The following is a 16,680-nucleotide window of genomic DNA, read 5'->3' as shown; positions in this document are numbered from 1 at the left end:
TCCAGTTCCAGATTTGACCGGTTTTGGGCCGGTTCACGGGCTGACCCGGCCCATAGCCAGCTGTAGCATCTACTTCTATGCAAGAATATTAGTTAATTTGTATTTTTTTCAAGCAAATGTTTTTTTTACAACTCAATAAATATTTGTTATTTCCACTTGTTAACAGATTGATCGTCAAATTATGATTATGAGCGAGTATTAGTCATTAGATTATTCGAAGAACAAAATGCATAATGAGGTGGTTAGGATAATAATAATAATAAATGTTCAACAAGAACAATATCTCATATAATGTTTCCATTACACATATGTTAATACTCCTTCCGGTTCATTATATTTGTCGCATTTGAAAATTTTATTTGGTTCAAATATTTGTCACTTTAAAATAAAAGAATATTATTGCTATTTTTTTGAATTTATCCTTCATTAATTTATTGAAAGAATATAATAATACAAATATAAAAAAAATATAAATGTTAATAAATTACAAAATAGATTTAATTTAATAAAAGTATTAATAAATTAAGATTTAATAATTGCTTTCTTAATCCACTTTATTTGTCACTTTTTTTATATTCAAACTTATTAAAATACATAAATGTCATATAATTTCCTTTTATATCTCATCTTTATCTTGAATATATGATGTAATCAACTACTTCCTTAATTTTACCGACTAAATTATACTATATCAAAGTAATTAAAGATTAAGGAAAATATGTGTTGCTAATACAAAATGTGACATTATTTTCAGAACATTAAAAAGTAAAAAAGAGTGACAAATAAAATGGGACGGATTGGGTATTTTTTTTAATTTTTATGTCAAAATCAAATGCAACAAATATTATAAACCGAAAAGAGTATGTCGGGGTGTCAATTATACAGTGATGACAATAGAGTTGAAAATGGCGATTACCATACTACGACTTTCAAGAATTGTATAGAAGCTAGCCGAGACTAGGTAATCACAATGTGGTCACGCATTCAAGTTGACATTAAGATCTGTGTGATGCATAATATTTCAAGCACAAACAACTTGCCAACAAGTTTTTGGCTTTACTCTTTAATTATCGATTTTGTTTCCATCACTGGTACATTAGCCAAATAGGTTCGAGAAAATAAGTTACTGTACATATTGGTGGCCGGAAGACAGCTATTTAGGCCGCCTCAGCAAATCCGACTCGTAGATTTCCATAGTCGAACACCGTGTGATAAACACCCATGAATACATCTCCCAGAATCCTGCATCATAACAGCACCACTAGTATAATAAGACTGCATCCTCATAGCATTTACAAGTTTTTTATTTAAGGCCCTATGATTTCAAGGAACTCTAAAAATTTACCGCTTTTATCGATTACAACTACTTGTTTAATCAAGAATAGCCTGATTTTTTTAAAAGATTTTGGTTTAATTAAAGCCAACTCTGGTCAATTAAATCAATTGAGTCTGATTTTACTCATTTGGCAACCATCGAATAGTTATCTTTTCTCGTATTTATGCTAGATGAGTCTATATGAACTGATTTCTATGATTATGAAGTCATGCAAGATTTGTCAGCACTAGGTACTATTACTTACTATGCTCATCTAAAATAAATAATAAGATAAATTTAAAAGATGATATAATAAGAGGCAATAATGGGAGAAAATATTACCAAAGTGGTCCACGAGGAGGGGGCACATCCAAAGCAATAAATCCGCTGATGCATTGAGCTGCGGCTCCTTCTCCAACTTTGAGAACGTACTGTTCCATGGCACCGCCATTGGAAACGTTATCAAACAGAAAAATGGATAAATGAAATCAAGATAATAGCAGAAACATATGATATGAGTTAAATTAAGTTGACTTGATCGATTTAAATGATCTCCATGTTGTCGTTTTACATGGTAATACATTCATGTTTCTTGAAAGCTCTCATATTGGTGTGAGAATGGCATATAAGTGCGGACGATAAGTGCATTTTAAACATTTAATTTAGTTAATTTTCAAGCTTTAATTGGTATAAATGTGCTTATTGTGTACTCATTTGATCATGTAAATGTCCTTATATTTGCATTTGTATGATCATTATAGATGAATTCGAGAAGATTCGGACCAAAAAGCCGATCAAAATCGAGGAAATGCAGTATGATGCAGGCCAAACCAGGTGAATCGGCGTTGAAGAAAGTGCAAACCGGCACTAGTCGTGATTCGTGAATGGTTAGAAGAGATTGGTACGTGTTTAATGTAGGACAGATTAGAGAAAACTATTCTACTTATCTTTTAGTAAAATTCAGCAGAGACAAACTTTATAAATGTGGTTTCAGGTCTGGAAATTTAAAGGAAAATAAGAAGAACAGTGAAAAAATATATCTCCATTTAGTTTTTAGATCTTTTCACTTTTTTCATTAAATGCAAGAAATTTAGCATTCATGGCATAATAACATACCTGATCTGGAGTCAGCTTAAAAGCTTTACCACCAATTGTAAATGAGACACTAGGCAAGGTCGATAGACTGCTACAATCAACTGCCGATTCTCCATTGGGACTCGGCAACCTCTCACATAGCTGATTCACATAATTCAAGATCTGATCTTCAGTATCATTTAGCTTCAAACGATTTTGCATCCACACGACCAACATCTCACAAGCAGTACATGCGGCATCTTGCATACCATCAGATGCCCTCTCTTTGCTTTCATCCACCACATTCTGAATGTTTGTACTGTAAGAAGAGAATGAATTTATTTGCGATGTCGTAGATGTAACACAATTAATAAATTAGGTGACATATAAAAATCCTAAATCTAGTGGCGAAACTAGGTTCAAACTAACCTAACACCTCGAGTCCCGTCAAAGGTACAAAATCCAATTTGAGAGCATATCTTCCCTGGTCGTGCCTGCGTTAGCCAAGGGGATGAAAAAGAATGGGAAAAAAATGCAATAGTTCATTAAAAGGAGATTGAAGTTATGAGTCAGGTAACAAAACGAGTGTTCTAGCAGGTGGGAAGATGTCTACCTTTATGGAAAGTTATAAAATGGAAAAGACCACGAGAGCTATTACAAAATTAAAAAGTGATATTGTTTACCTGAGATAACAGCATTTCCAGAATGACTTTTCCGTACTGTTCTACCACTGTCTTGCATTGTTGGCTTACAATACCAGAGGCTCCAATGGCATGATTTATTTGAGTAATCACAGTCTAAGGATATGAAACAAAATGTAAAAATGACAATCAAATGCAATTTTATTTCAATCAAATTATAATTGCAAGATCATAATGAAGCCAATCAAAATTCAACTTATGCATAATAGAACCATGCAGAAAATTGTCCAAGTTTGCATTTGAATTGAACCTTTCGTATTCTTTAAAAATGGATTTGATGATCAACCCATAGAGAACAGACGCTGAAAATGGCTATGTCAAACCCAACATGTTGCTTAATAATCATGTAGCTTAACTGCTGCATTGCTCAGAAAGAAAATAAAAACTAGAATTGTGATCAAAATGATCATGCAATTAGAGTTACTTGAAATAAATATCAGATGAATCATGGCTTCTTGTAGCTCCGCAAAGTAGTAAATCTTATATTTTTAGCGAAACAAAAAGAAACAAGACCAAAGCACCATATCAGACTATCAGTAGTTCCTTTCACATCAAACTGGCCTAGAAAAGGCTAAATTATGAAGATGGAACTCATCTACATTACCAAATTTTGCAATAACTAGAATCCTATAATTTATGAGCGATTTATCCACATCCATGTTTGGCGTTAGCTGCTCAACTTAGCAAGTAGGAGCTAAAGTAAAACGAAATAGAGATTGTGGTACATACTGTCGGGCCTGCTAGCAAAGAGGTTCCAGAATCAGCAATTGCCTTACAGCCATCAGCGCATAATCCTGACAAGCAGTAGATACATCCAACTTACTTAATATCACAAGCAAAATGGCTAGCACCGTAAAGGAAAACTTAGAGCTGCGTGATAATGATAATAGTAGGCAAAAAATTATATGTTACCAGTTGTTTCATTTCCAATTAATACTTCTCCCATATCAAACTGCAAATCGCAGAAACACATCGTTATGAAATTTGATGAGGAAACATCTCAGCAGCAAGATATAATTCAAGTTGGTAAACTAACCTGCCAGTATCCTTTTTGAGTCACAGGAACATAAGTGTGCTGACCCTTGTGATGATTAGGATCTACCCCACCAAAAACAATTTCTCCCCCTTTTTCTCCTCCAACTATACGATTTAACCAAAATGAAAAAACTTGCTCTTTAACAAGACCTTGATCAACCATACTATACCTGTTAAAATACAATAAGTTTAAGTATAATAACAAAAGATCAAATATAAAAATACGCAAATCAATTTACTCTTTTCATAAGATGACGATGCTCATGTAATATGTAATTTTCAAGCTAGTAATTCTCAGAATTACACTGCTGAAATGAATTTACTTACCAAACTGGAATGGCTTTCCCAACTGAGATCTCTTGGAACCCTAGTCCGAGTATACCATCAAACTTCGAAGCCAAGAATGTGATACCTGGCTCTTTTGTTGCCTCAATGAAATCCTAACGGTCAGAAACATTATCATTAATAAATCTAACCTGCAATATTACTTTAATGCCACCAAAAATGTGTTTTTGTTTCCAGCATTACCTGATTCCTAACAACAAGATCCCCAACTTTTACGTTGTCCTGGCTAAAGAAGCCAGAAATTGAACCAGTCCCGTAACGGATGGCAGCAGATGTACCTGCATCAAAGAGGTTAAAGAGACAGATATCAGAGAACTTTCTCGTCTATAACAATGAAATCGTAAGATTGATCCTCTTTTAAGCATGAACTAACAAATTTTCATTTATGGGAATATACATGATTTCATACAATAAACTGAAAGGGCCATTTATTGGAGTACATCAAAAACTCCTAAGGGTGCAAAAAGTGATCACTATCCTGGCCTAATCAAAACACAATTAAACCAAGATAAAGGAATCATAATTCATACCATTCTCCGCGTAACTTCTTGATTCACTAGCCTTGTACTTAGAATGGAAATAGCAAGCAAGCTGCACAATTCATGAAAAAAAAACCCAAATTCTTTTCTCAATGAATCACAACAACAAAACCCATAAAACACTTCAATAATCAACTCGAAACATCAGAAAATACCCTAAAAACATACCGAAAAATGACATTTGGAAGAGGGTACCCAAAGATTAGAGCTTCCTGTATCAAACACCACAGTAAAAGTCTGTGGAGGAGTACCAATAGCAATCTCACCATAGTACTGAGCATCCAAATAATTCTTCAATGCAACAATATCACTGTCCTCAGAATTTCCAAAAACATCATTATTATACCTTTTATATGCATTTTTTCCATCAGGGTTTTTGATTTGATGATCAAAAGTTTTCTTTTTTAATCCAACTCTAAACAACCCATCATCATTAACACACATAATCACAGGGAGTAATAGAATCAAACCAGCCAAAACAGCACTCAATTTAGTTCCCATGTTCGAAAACTGCAAAAAGATTACAAATTTACAAAAATTGCATTAATAATTTGGAATAATATTTAAGAAATAATTAAAATTTACATACCTGAGAATTGTAAGAGAATTTAAATTTCTTGAAAATAACGTTTTGAAGAGAAGTGGAGACAGAGTTTGGTATCTTTTGTTTAGAAGAGTGATTGTGTGCGGTTTAATTAGAATGAGATCGTTTTGACTGTTTATATCTAGCGGTTATCAAGTGTTTAAGATTTTTTAGGGCCTTGATTTAGTTATGTGGGGTCTTTTAATTGGCTGAGTATTTGAGATTTGTGAGCAGTGAAGCACTGTAATGAATCTTTGTACTAGTCTATGTCTTAACTACTAGTCCACTCCCCAAGTAAGTTGATGAATGTGATGTTTGAATGGAGGCAAATTTGGGAATGGGATACATGAACTTTAGTCATATTTACAATTCTATACTTCAACTTTCATATTGTTTAATTGGATCAATTTATCATTTATGAATTTACACATCATTTATATTATTTCTTAATTACACTACTTTTGTCCTTCAAAATAGAAAATAAAAGAAATTAATTTGTTTATTATTAAATATTAAAAGATTTTTAAAATATTCTTTGAATATATATGAAGTTAATAGTTATGGATAAAAATGTTGTATATATAAATGTTGTCCAATAAATAAGTTTACATATCATTTGCAATTATATTTTTTTGTTACACAATAAATGCTGTATAAATTATTGTCCAATAAAAATTGTATAATTTCAATATTTTTAAAATATCAAGATGTAAGTTCATGCAAAATTGAATTTAACAAGGATTAAAAAAGTACTTTTTGTCGTTCTCATACGAAATAGAGACGAAAAAAGAAGAAGAAAAAGAATAGTTTGAGCGTGAATTTACACTGATCTAAAAGATAATTTGCTAATAATAGTGTATCCCGCAGAATATAACAAACTCGTTTAGTATATCAAATTAAAAGTAGAAGCATCAAAAGTTAGTGTATGATAATACATAGCTAAAACTAATCCAGCAATTAGGGTTTTAAAGTTAAACAAATAACGTTACAAGAGAAAGTTCAAACGTGGTTAAAAATCTGATAACCAAAAACGTGTAAAACATTTTAGAGATAAGATGACGGGAGTAGATACACTCCTATTTTTCATTTTATCATGTGAATTTGCACGTTTGTTATATTTTTTTAGCTTCATTGTCTTATTATTTTTCTTAAGCTATTTCGGGACTACTTGTGCAAGATCAAAATGTTTGGGGGCATATTTGAAGTATTTTGGAGTTTCGAAGATCAACCGGGAATAAGCGGAAACATTGAGAGGACAATTGGTGACTTGCAATCCTGATTCCAATGCATTAAACGATAATTTTAGAATTTTTAGAGGCTTCTAATGGATTTCTGTTCTTCATGAGAAATATATTATACATTCTAAGCTTTACATAGACTCAAGAATCAACTCTTTCCGACATGTTTATTGAGAGTTATGAAGTTCTGAAGTTGGTGCTTACGTATGCCTCGCGATTGCAAGGATATCTTGACCCTGCTGCATTGATTGAAGACTTTTGGAAACTTCAAGACTTCTATTGAACTCATGTTCTTCACAAGAAATAAAGTAGACATCCCGAGCTTTCCAAAGATTCAACAACCAACTCATTCTGATGTGTCTACAATATTTATGAAGTTCTGAAGTTGGGCATCGTCGGAGCCTGTGTGCTTGCACCAGAATAGGGTGCTCACACGAGGCACCAGCTCTGGTGCGAGTGCGAGCACAGCTTAATTTTTGAGCTGCTCGCACCAAATGACCGAGAGTTTCACAAAAAGGTGGTTCGCTCTTGGGGTGCTTGCACCACTTCGAGACCAGCTTCAAAAGGTGTTAGAAAAATATGTCTTTTGGTTCTCTCAACCCCTACATTTGAGGACATATTGGTCTATCTTCATGTTGGCCCTAATTCAAGGTTCGAGTGCTATAAAAGGACCTCTTTTCAAGCTTTGATGATCACCACCTACCTTCACAATATCCTCTCTACTCCATGACCCCCCCACTTTCTGAAGGACCTTCACCAACAGCCCTGGTAGCCACTGGTGTAACCCTTACCTTTCTCACGGGAGTGGGATACACGTAAGTGTCATTGGATTTTGGTATCTCCTCAAGTACAACATGTGGGGGCGACGGGGGATGAGGGACTAAAGACTCAAGGTCTTTAATTGTCAGTTTCCTCACATAGACATCCACTTCTCCATCCCTCTTCCCAGCCCTAGCCATTTCCATGACACCGTCTTCGTGATTTATCGGTCTTATCCAAACGTGAAATTCCTTGTCTTTTTCTTTCCAATGATAATCAACCAATCCTTTAACTTTCTGTTTTTTCACCCATCTATCTAATTTCCTCATAGCCATATCGGCTGCAAAATAAGTGTTGGTCAACACTTCCCCATCATGGTAGCCCCACTCCCCCAATTCCCCATTAATGTGAAGGTTGATTTGAAAGAATTCTAACCCTCCTGGTGACACTGCAAACAGACAAATATTTAAACACACCAACACCCATCAAGCAACGCAACAAGAATAGTAAATGCCAATCAACAAAAATGTGGAAAAAAATACAAGTCGTACAAAGATTAAACAAATCAAATCAACTAGTGGTCCTACAGTAGTAAATAAACAAAAGCAATAAACAAATAAAATTATACAATAACAAACATTTACATAAATATATCAAAGTACTGATGTGGTCCTAGTAAAACAAAATCCACCAAAACAAACAAAATAGGGTCAGAATTGACATACCTTCCACTACATCGTCACTATCGCTCTCATTCCTTTGATTTTCAGGAGTTCCAGTTGGTCCCGTTCGTTCTCTTTCCTTTGATTTTCCCTTTTTTTTCATTTCTTTAATTCCTTCACTATAAAAACCTGTGACATAGAGAGCACATTAATCAAACCCTAAACCACATGAACCAGACAACAAGAGTAAAAATAAATCTTTCTTACTCTAAATTTCTGTTTTGTTCCTTCGTTATTTTTTCTTCTTCGCAATGCAAGAACAAAGAAAGAATAGAAGATGAAGAATGGTGTTAGAACAGGAAATCGAAGCAACAATTGTGGTGGGAAACGGAGAGTTCGAGAAGAAAGAGAGGGAAGGAAGTGTATGTCAGAATGAAGATGAAAGAGATACAAAAGTTACTGAGCGGTTACTTTTTTTTTTTGTAATTTAAATTTAAAAAGTCAAACTGCATCTCTGAGGGATGAACTGATGAATCTGACTGAGGGAGAGGGTCACGTGGGAGACAGGTGGCGAGGAAAAGGCATGAAAATCGATTTAATCGTTGGCGGCGCCGCAATTTTCGTTTTTGTTTATCAGGAGGGCCATGGATGGAGCCACTAGAAAGGTCAGGGGGTTTAGGGAAGTTTTTGAAAGGTCAGGGGGTTTAGGGAAGTTTAGGGTAAAGGTCGAGGACCGTTGGTGATTATTACATTTTAGGAAGTTAGCTTTCAAAACTAACAAAAAGTTACAGCATTAATTATCAAAGACTGATCATCTCAAACAAGCATTCATAAATTCCAAATTGCAGTACATAAATAAGCATACTAATACATCCAAATTGCAGTACTTAAGCCCCTCTGGGATGTAAAATATATCTCTTCTCACCATCCCCATAGTGTATGAGACATCAAATACATCACAATTGAAGTACTTAATATGTCCAACATAATACAATCCTAATTAAACAACACATAAATATTCATACTAATACATCACATAATATTGATAGTAACACTCCTACTTGCCATTGACAACTAAAGTGACCAACAACACAACAAGTGCAATGACAAGGTAATTACAGAACTCCTTCTGTTTCTTCACATTCTTAACCTCATTCTCATACTCCAGTATCTCAGCCAATTTCTTATTCAGCTCCATCTTAAAGCTCCTTGTTCAGGTCATCCACTCTAGTCTCTAATATGGCTTTGTCAGCGTTCACCTCTTCCAAGCTCTTCTCCATCCCAGTTGCATCAAGAGTGCTAGCATGATCCATCAAATATTTTAGGCGGAAAACATCACCCCTCAAATACTCAGTCTCCTTCGTCAATACTCTTTCTTGATTTTTCAAATGCCTCAACATGACTTTGATGTGGTGTGCATACTCCTCATCGAACCACATAAAATATGAGCACAAGTTTACCTAAGAAACAAGAAACAATCCGCTGTCAATAAACTCAAATAATAGAGGCATAAACCTTAAAAAATAAAAGCAAACCATTCAAACACCCTATATCAAGTTAGGGTTAACAAACCCTGAAACAATTAACCAAATACTTGAACCCCTAAATTAATTTAAAACTAACAAACCCTAAAACAACCAAACAATTCAAAATCCTAAATCAGTTTAGGGTTAGCAAACCCTAAAACAACCTAACAATTAAAAATCTAAAATCAGTTTAGGGTTTAAGAAACCCTAAAATAACCAAAAACTTCAAAATCCTAAATCAGTTTAGGGTTAACAAACTGTGGGAAAAATTATCTGTAAAACAAGTACAAAACAAATTAAATTTATCACGTTACCTCACATCGGAAAAATCTCCTTCCAGGATTCTTATTGGACCATAAAACCAGCATTTTAGCCTTCTTCCCGCACTTACAGTTACTGTGTTCACTTACAGGGACGACGCCATCAAACGATTCTTCCGGCATTTCAGACATGATAAACGGGAAAGATGAGGAAAGGCAAGTAAGACAAACTCGGAAAGAAATAATAAGAAACGGGAAGGAAGAACTGAGAAAGAAATGATAAGAAATTAAAATAATTAACTTAGGGTTTTTTGGATTATGATTGTCACGTCATTTCCACGTTTCACCTATTTTCCACCGTGTCCTATTATATATATTACAATTAAATGACATGTAAATGTTTAACGGAGACTAACGGTGATTGAAACTCGCGCAGAATTTGTCGTCCTTGTAAGGGCCTCACAATGTCAAAAAATAAAAGTAAAGGGACCCAGCCGTGATGAACTTTGGTGCAGGGGCTTCTCGAGTCCAAATGGTAAAGTAGAGGGGCCTTTGAATGAGTGTAGCTGTCACGACCCGAATTCCACCCTAATCCAAGTCACGACCGGCGCTAGGGAATGGGAATGATTGTTCCGAAACCCGTAGCAAGCCTAGAACCTCTAGAAATTTTTCGCAAATAATATTAAAAGATCGCACCTCGCGTACGATCCGTTTTCAGAAAATACCGTTAAAACTTTTCTCTTTTAACGTAACACGATTTCTGAAAATACACATATACGCAAAATCTGGTTTCAGAAATACTGTTTGGATCAGTGTTTTAAAAACCGAACCGGTGGCCGAACCGGTGAGGCCACCGGTTTCCGGTTCAACCGGTTGAACCAGTTCAATGACCGGTTCAACCGGTTTGATAAATTTAAGAAAAATTAAAAAAAATTCTGATTCACCGGTTTTTTACCGGTTCAATCCGGTCCGATCCGGTTCAACATCCGGTTTTTTACCGGTTCAATCCGGTTCAACCGGTCCAACCCGGTCCAACCAAAAAATCCGGTTTTTCGCAGTTTCAGACCGGACCACTAGCCGGTTCGCGGTTCAACCTGTCCGACCGGCCGGTCTGTTCCGGTTTTTAAAACACTTGGTTGGATAACCTCGTTATCTCAACCCTTGCTTCCTTCTGAAAACCTAGCGTGGTAGGTACTGGAAACCAGAGACTTATCTTTCGCTTGCCTTAACACATTGGCAGCCCCGTTCCAAACCACACGCCACCGTTAATATGTTTAATAAAAATAAGCGGACACCTCTGCGTCTCGCAGCGGTGGTATTAAACATATTAAAATACACAGCGGACCGGTTACACATAGCCGGCGTATATAAAACATACTGTGTTTGACCCTCACAAAAACACACGAGGCCGACTCGGTAACTAGATACAATATGCCACTAAGCAGCCACCCAAAAGGTGCACACACGTGCAATAGATCCTATCAGAGTATCTAAACAAAGGACTAGTGGCATGGCTGCTGGCACATTACACTTATACTATTGCAGCATACTAAGAGTACAAAATCCTATGTACATTACCAAAGAAGAGCTTTCCTGAAGAAGGGATGTGGAAGCTCGACTGACCTCAAAGCTCATTTCCTGAAAATGGGATAACAACAACGGGGTCAGAAATATAAATATTTCAGAGTGAGTAGACAGTTTACAGATAAATACCAAAATCGCATAATATATATAAAACAGTTATATGTATAAAATATTACCAATGCGTCGATCTATATGAAACCCTAGCCCACAATCTTTCTTACAGACACACTCTTATCACGAGCTTATAGACAACAGAATAAAGACTGTGACCCGAGTCACTGCCGTCCAATTCTGTATCTCTGGTACCTGGACCGTAATCATGAAACTGCCATCGCGGTTTGACCCGCGACCGTAACTGTATTACTGTCGTTTCAGGGTTTACCCGTGAAGTCAGGGCATCTACTTTCCCAATGACTTACACGACAGACATACCTCTATACCTCGACAGAAGTACATCTAAAAATCTGTGTTGGTGATCACGCAACCCTATTGCTGCCCAATAGGTAGCTCGTTCCAATGGACCTTTCTTGGCTAGTTTATACTACTGCGATTTATGGATTTAAAATAGTTGAATAATGATATTCAAAAGTAAACACGTAAACTCACAGTACTGCTAAGTAACTACTTAGCCCTGCCGTATGTGTGACAGACTCCCTGGAGTCCTGGTCTGACTGCTGGACAGCTAGTCGGATCAAACATACAAAATACACAAGACAATACATCAATACCCATTTCTGGTATAAAAATCTAGGTCCTGAAACCTAGGTTTAATCTAACATATAACACATAGCACGTATGGTCTCTTTCTCTTTAAAAACTATTTAAACCGTTTTCACCTCGAGAAAACGTTTAGACTTCGCTCTAGAAGTCATTTTAGGTATAGGAATACCTAATTAAAATCATTTACTAGTATCGACTTGATTGCCAAAACAATTCACAGTCGACTACTAATTAGTTAGCAACATCGTTTGCTAAATCTTTTAAACCGGTTAAACGTCGACTTTAACTCTTTTAAAATCCTTTTTAAACGTTTAACTTTACTTTTAAAATCATATTTTAAAAGTCTTTAGCTTAGGTTTAAAAACTCTTTTCACTTTCTTTCAAAAGAAGTTATCGTTTTTAAACGTTTTAGTTCGACGAAACTACGTCAAACAGATAGGGCAAAAAGCCCCAAAAGAATTGCCCCTTCGGCGTCGGCCTGGTGCACGTCCGTGCTCCTTGGGTGCACGTTCGTGCATCCCTGGCTAGTGCACGATCGTGCACCATTGTGCACGGTCGTGCACCCTGGATGGTGCACGTTCGTGCACCTCCAGATTGGTGCACGTCCGTGCACCAACGTGCACAGCCCCGGGGAAACTCGATTCCCGGGGCATTCCGACGTGTTTCAACCTCGTTTTTCTGCTCCTAACACATATACACAATCCAATCTATCCATATTCACATTCGAAACGTAAAAATAATAGGTATACGTTCGATTCGATACGGTAACCGTTTATAAACGAATATATATTCGAAATATATCGAAATATATTATAATAAACGTTTAATACGGAATTAATACCTCGATTACTTGAGTAATCGTCGAAGAAGCGGAGTTAAAATCGAGAAACGGACGGATCGGCGCGAGACCTAATTCTCGCCTGCTTCTCAAAGAGCAAGCAGCTCTCTTATTTCTTTCAAATGAAAGAAATGGGCGTTGATGCCCTATTTTGGTTATGAAATGTTATATATATAATAATGGTTAAAGTGCAGTTTAGTACTAGTTCAATCATGCACTTTAAGCCAACTTCTAAACTAGTCGTCCGTAGGCTAAACGGAAACGACTTCCGAATTTCGTGAAAATTTACCCACAAATCTTATAAAACATAAAAAGAATAAAAATATAATTTTTATTTTCATCCGACTTATATTTTATTTTTAATAAATCATTTTTGATTTATTAGGTCCGCATTGACCGCGCTTGATAAAATTTCTACTTCCAAATTTTATCAAATTTTCACGATAACCTTTTAAAATTATCCCGAGAATATTGACACCAAAAATATTCACACGGGACTTATGAATTATTCTGCACCCAATTCATAAGTTTATATTATCCCCGTTAACTATATAAATATTCAAATTTAAACTTTTAAAATTTAAATTTGATATCCTATTGCCACAATATACTTTTAGGGACATTCGTAAACTAAATTTATCTTTAAATTTAATTTACCTATTCCCGTCTAATAAAATATTAGACACGTGGCAATATTTTATTCTTTAAAATTCCGGGTTATTACAGTAGCCTAAAAATTACATCATTTGCCACTTTGGTAATATATTTACATTCTTGATATATCTCTTCATTACATTATGTGTTTTTTAACACCACAAATAGCCTTAAATGCCAAATTAAGAGTATGGACTACATAAGGTGTCCAATAAATAGTTGGAAACTCACTTGAGCAACCCAGCTAAAAAGTGGAGCATTATCAGTAATTACTTGTACAATATTGTTCTCTTCAACAAGTTTGATTTGCTATTTAATTAAATAGATAACAAATAACTAATCTTTATACTCACCTTCACAATTAACGGCTTTCAAGATCATAAGACCATTTTTGTATGTCGCCATAAAATTCATAATCGGCCTTCTTTGAGGTTTGGTCCAACCATCGGAAATCAAGTCCAAACCGTGCTCCACCTACTTCATCTTGGTTGGTTGCAATTTCAATATTTACTCTTTCTTTTTGAAGCAATGTTATACGCAATAATTTGCATCTGTAAGGCAAGTATACAATGATATTGTTGTTGGCCACATAAGTGTATGACCTAACATAATATGAGTTTTTAGCAAGATGAAAAGGAAGCCCGTTGGTGTAAAATATTCTAGCGATCTCACTATGTAAATAGTGCACACGTTCATCATTCACTCGCTTTTTTAAAGTACTCAAATATGTTTATTTTGTCTTCTTTTGAACTAAATGATTCAACTCTCTCTAATCATAAACTACTAGTCCCTGATGTTCTTTCTAACCTATATAAAGGACTAGAAAAAAAAATTATTTTGAAAAATTGAAGTCGGTAAAGGCACTTTTTAGGTTGATTTTTTTTGCCTCTAATTTGACCACCTCTAATTATTTTTGCAATTATTAATGAATCTCTCTACTAATGTCACGACCCAATCTCAAGGCCGAGACCGGCGCTAGGGAATGGGAGTGGTTGCTCCGAAACCCGTAGCAAGCCTAAAAACGTAAAATAATTTTTCGCAAACGTAAACGTCATGCATGACATATATAAACACGTGTCATGCAGAAGCACACATGCCAGGCACATATATCCTCTGGCAGTCACAATATAAGTAACGCAGCAAGCGTAAAACGTTTAAAACTTTAAAACGATAAAGTTATATTTACAGAAAACTATATATACAAGCCGACTCGCAAAATACTTATCTACTGCAGCTCTAAGAGTAAAGTACTGTTTCTTTACATACTAAAAAATACAGACTTCTGGAAGTAGGATAGAAGTCCGTTGCTTCAAAGCGTCTTTATCCTGAAAGGAAATCTGTGAGGGGTCAGTATATTGGGATATACTGAGTGAGTTCATACATTTACTGATAAGTATTCAAATAAAACATAAAATCGTAATCAATCATATGCAGCCAAGTACAGGATCCGATTGAAACCTTAATCCTCAAACATACTAATAATCAATCGATCAACCCAATCATAAATATCAATCGCGAGTCCAACTCGCTGGTGGCCCAGCCACTAGATACGGGGACTTCCAGGCTACACCGTAGCCGAGTTCACTCTGCGTATCTAAATCATAACCCAATCGTAAATCTCATATTCATCATCAGCTCCCAGCTGAGTCATATCAAAACTGGTGATCACACAGTCCTATTGTCGCCCAATAGGTAGCACGTTCCATCGGATCAATACCGGTTTCAAATCAAACATATGCGCAATTCATAAAAGTGTTTCGCATATAAAACATGAAATTCAAATATAAAGCAATATAAAATAATTGTTTAGATAAATACTTTAAAAGCAAATCGTATAAACTCACAGAAAACGCTTATCCAAAAATACGTCGGGGCTTTAGAACGTCAAGCTTCCCGAACTCCTGGTCCAGCTCCTTCTGGCCTCGCTGGATCTAAAGCAATATAAAAACATTTGATTCACATCAGAATCCTATTCTAAGATTGACTCTAGACTCGAGATTCGACACGTTTTACTTTCATTAATCGTCGTGCTTCTCACGTATATACCGATAAACGATATCAAACTCGTTTACGGACCGTATACCACTTCAAAATCCATTCACGTTTAACCTCATTAGGTTAACTATTCAAGTTAATCGATAACTAATCGATTCCGACAATCCTACGCGAAACGGGGTAAGATTTGGAAATAAAACGGTCGGGCGAACTGCTGTGCGAGAGCACGTCCCACTGTGCGTTCGCACAGCAGACTGTGCGTTCGCACAGTTGACTGTGCGTTCGCACAGTTGACTGTGCGTTCGCACAGTCTGTTTCAGACTGTGCGATCGCACAGTCTTGCTGTGCGTTCGCACAGCACCTGTGCGAACGCACAGGGTGCTGTGCGTTCGCACAGTACGGGTTTTTCAACCCCGGACCCGATTCCGACATGCTTTCAACGATTCGACATCCAAACGAAGCGTAAACGTGCCAAAAACACTAATTCTAAACTCTAAACGCTATAATCGAATCCAATAATCAATAAAACGATAAAATCGTTTCGTGGCATAAAACTTTGAATCGATATAACTCAAAATATAATCAACGAAACGGTAAAACGTCAAGCTTACCGTGATTCGCCTCGTGAATACGATCAATTCGAGCTATTAAACGTCGAAAATGGACGAGAAACGGAATCGAGCGACGGAAACGACGATGAACGAAACGAGAGAAATGAAAGATGAAGATGAAGGTCTGGATCCTTCATCTGAAGGGTTTTTAATGTATAACGGTCAATTTACACTTTGGTCCTTGAAATTTTTCAAAAGTTTCAATTCAGTCCAAAACCTATTCGCGTCCAAATTTTAAACG

General features: G+C 35.9%; 2 protein-coding genes across 2 annotated transcripts; both read right to left on the bottom strand.

The window, feature by feature from the left end:
- Nucleotides 1-962: 962 nt before the first annotated feature.
- On the bottom strand, nt 963-5,693 carry LOC126656032 (cyprosin-like). Its single transcript, XM_050350481.2, has 13 exons — nt 5,599-5,693; nt 5,178-5,519; nt 5,001-5,061; nt 4,654-4,748; nt 4,453-4,565; nt 4,127-4,295; nt 4,003-4,042; nt 3,820-3,884; nt 3,073-3,186; nt 2,819-2,883; nt 2,432-2,708; nt 1,658-1,746; nt 963-1,242 (listed from the first exon to the last, which is right to left on the bottom strand). Exons 2-13 carry the CDS (start codon nt 5,508-5,510, stop codon nt 1,158-1,160), a joined length of 1,506 nt encoding a protein of 501 aa, XP_050206438.1. The 5' UTR covers nt 5,511-5,519; nt 5,599-5,693; the 3' UTR covers nt 963-1,157.
- Nucleotides 5,694-9,450: 3,757 nt separating this feature from the next.
- LOC126657214 (uncharacterized) lies at nt 9,451-10,220 on the bottom strand. Its single transcript, XM_050351874.1, has 2 exons — nt 10,092-10,220; nt 9,451-9,711 (listed from the first exon to the last, which is right to left on the bottom strand). Exons 1-2 carry the CDS (start codon nt 10,218-10,220, stop codon nt 9,451-9,453), a joined length of 390 nt encoding a protein of 129 aa, XP_050207831.1.
- Between the last annotated feature and the right edge of the window lie 6,460 nt (nt 10,221-16,680).

This window comes from Mercurialis annua, linkage group LG7, assembly GCF_937616625.2.
Source record: "Mercurialis annua linkage group LG7, ddMerAnnu1.2, whole genome shotgun sequence".
In the NCBI taxonomy this organism is placed as follows: Eukaryota; Viridiplantae; Streptophyta; class Magnoliopsida; order Malpighiales; family Euphorbiaceae; genus Mercurialis; species Mercurialis annua.
This window is presented reverse-complemented; position numbering and strand designations above follow the sequence as displayed.

What these genes read in the sequence shown, in the direction of transcription:
- LOC126656032 (XM_050350481.2), bottom strand. Translation starts at nt 5,510, where the DNA reads ATGGGAACTAAATTGAGTGCTGTTTTGGCTGGTTTGATTCTATTACTC. An exon ending in TGGAAATGCTGTTATCTCAG is followed by an intron (nt 2,884 to 3,072) that starts GTAAACAATATC and finishes TGGCTAACGCAG; the next exon opens with GCACGACCAGGGAAGATATG. An exon ending in CCTCCTCGTGGACCACTTTG is followed by an intron (nt 1,243 to 1,657) that starts GTAATATTTTCT and finishes GTTATGATGCAG; the next exon opens with GATTCTGGGAGATGTATTCA.
- LOC126657214 (XM_050351874.1), bottom strand. Translation starts at nt 10,220, where the DNA reads ATGCCGGAAGAATCGTTTGATGGCGTCGTCCCTGTAAGTGAACACAGT. An exon ending in GGAGATTTTTCCGATGTGAG is followed by an intron (nt 9,712 to 10,091) that starts GTAACGTGATAA and finishes CTTGTTTCTTAG; the next exon opens with GTAAACTTGTGCTCATATTT.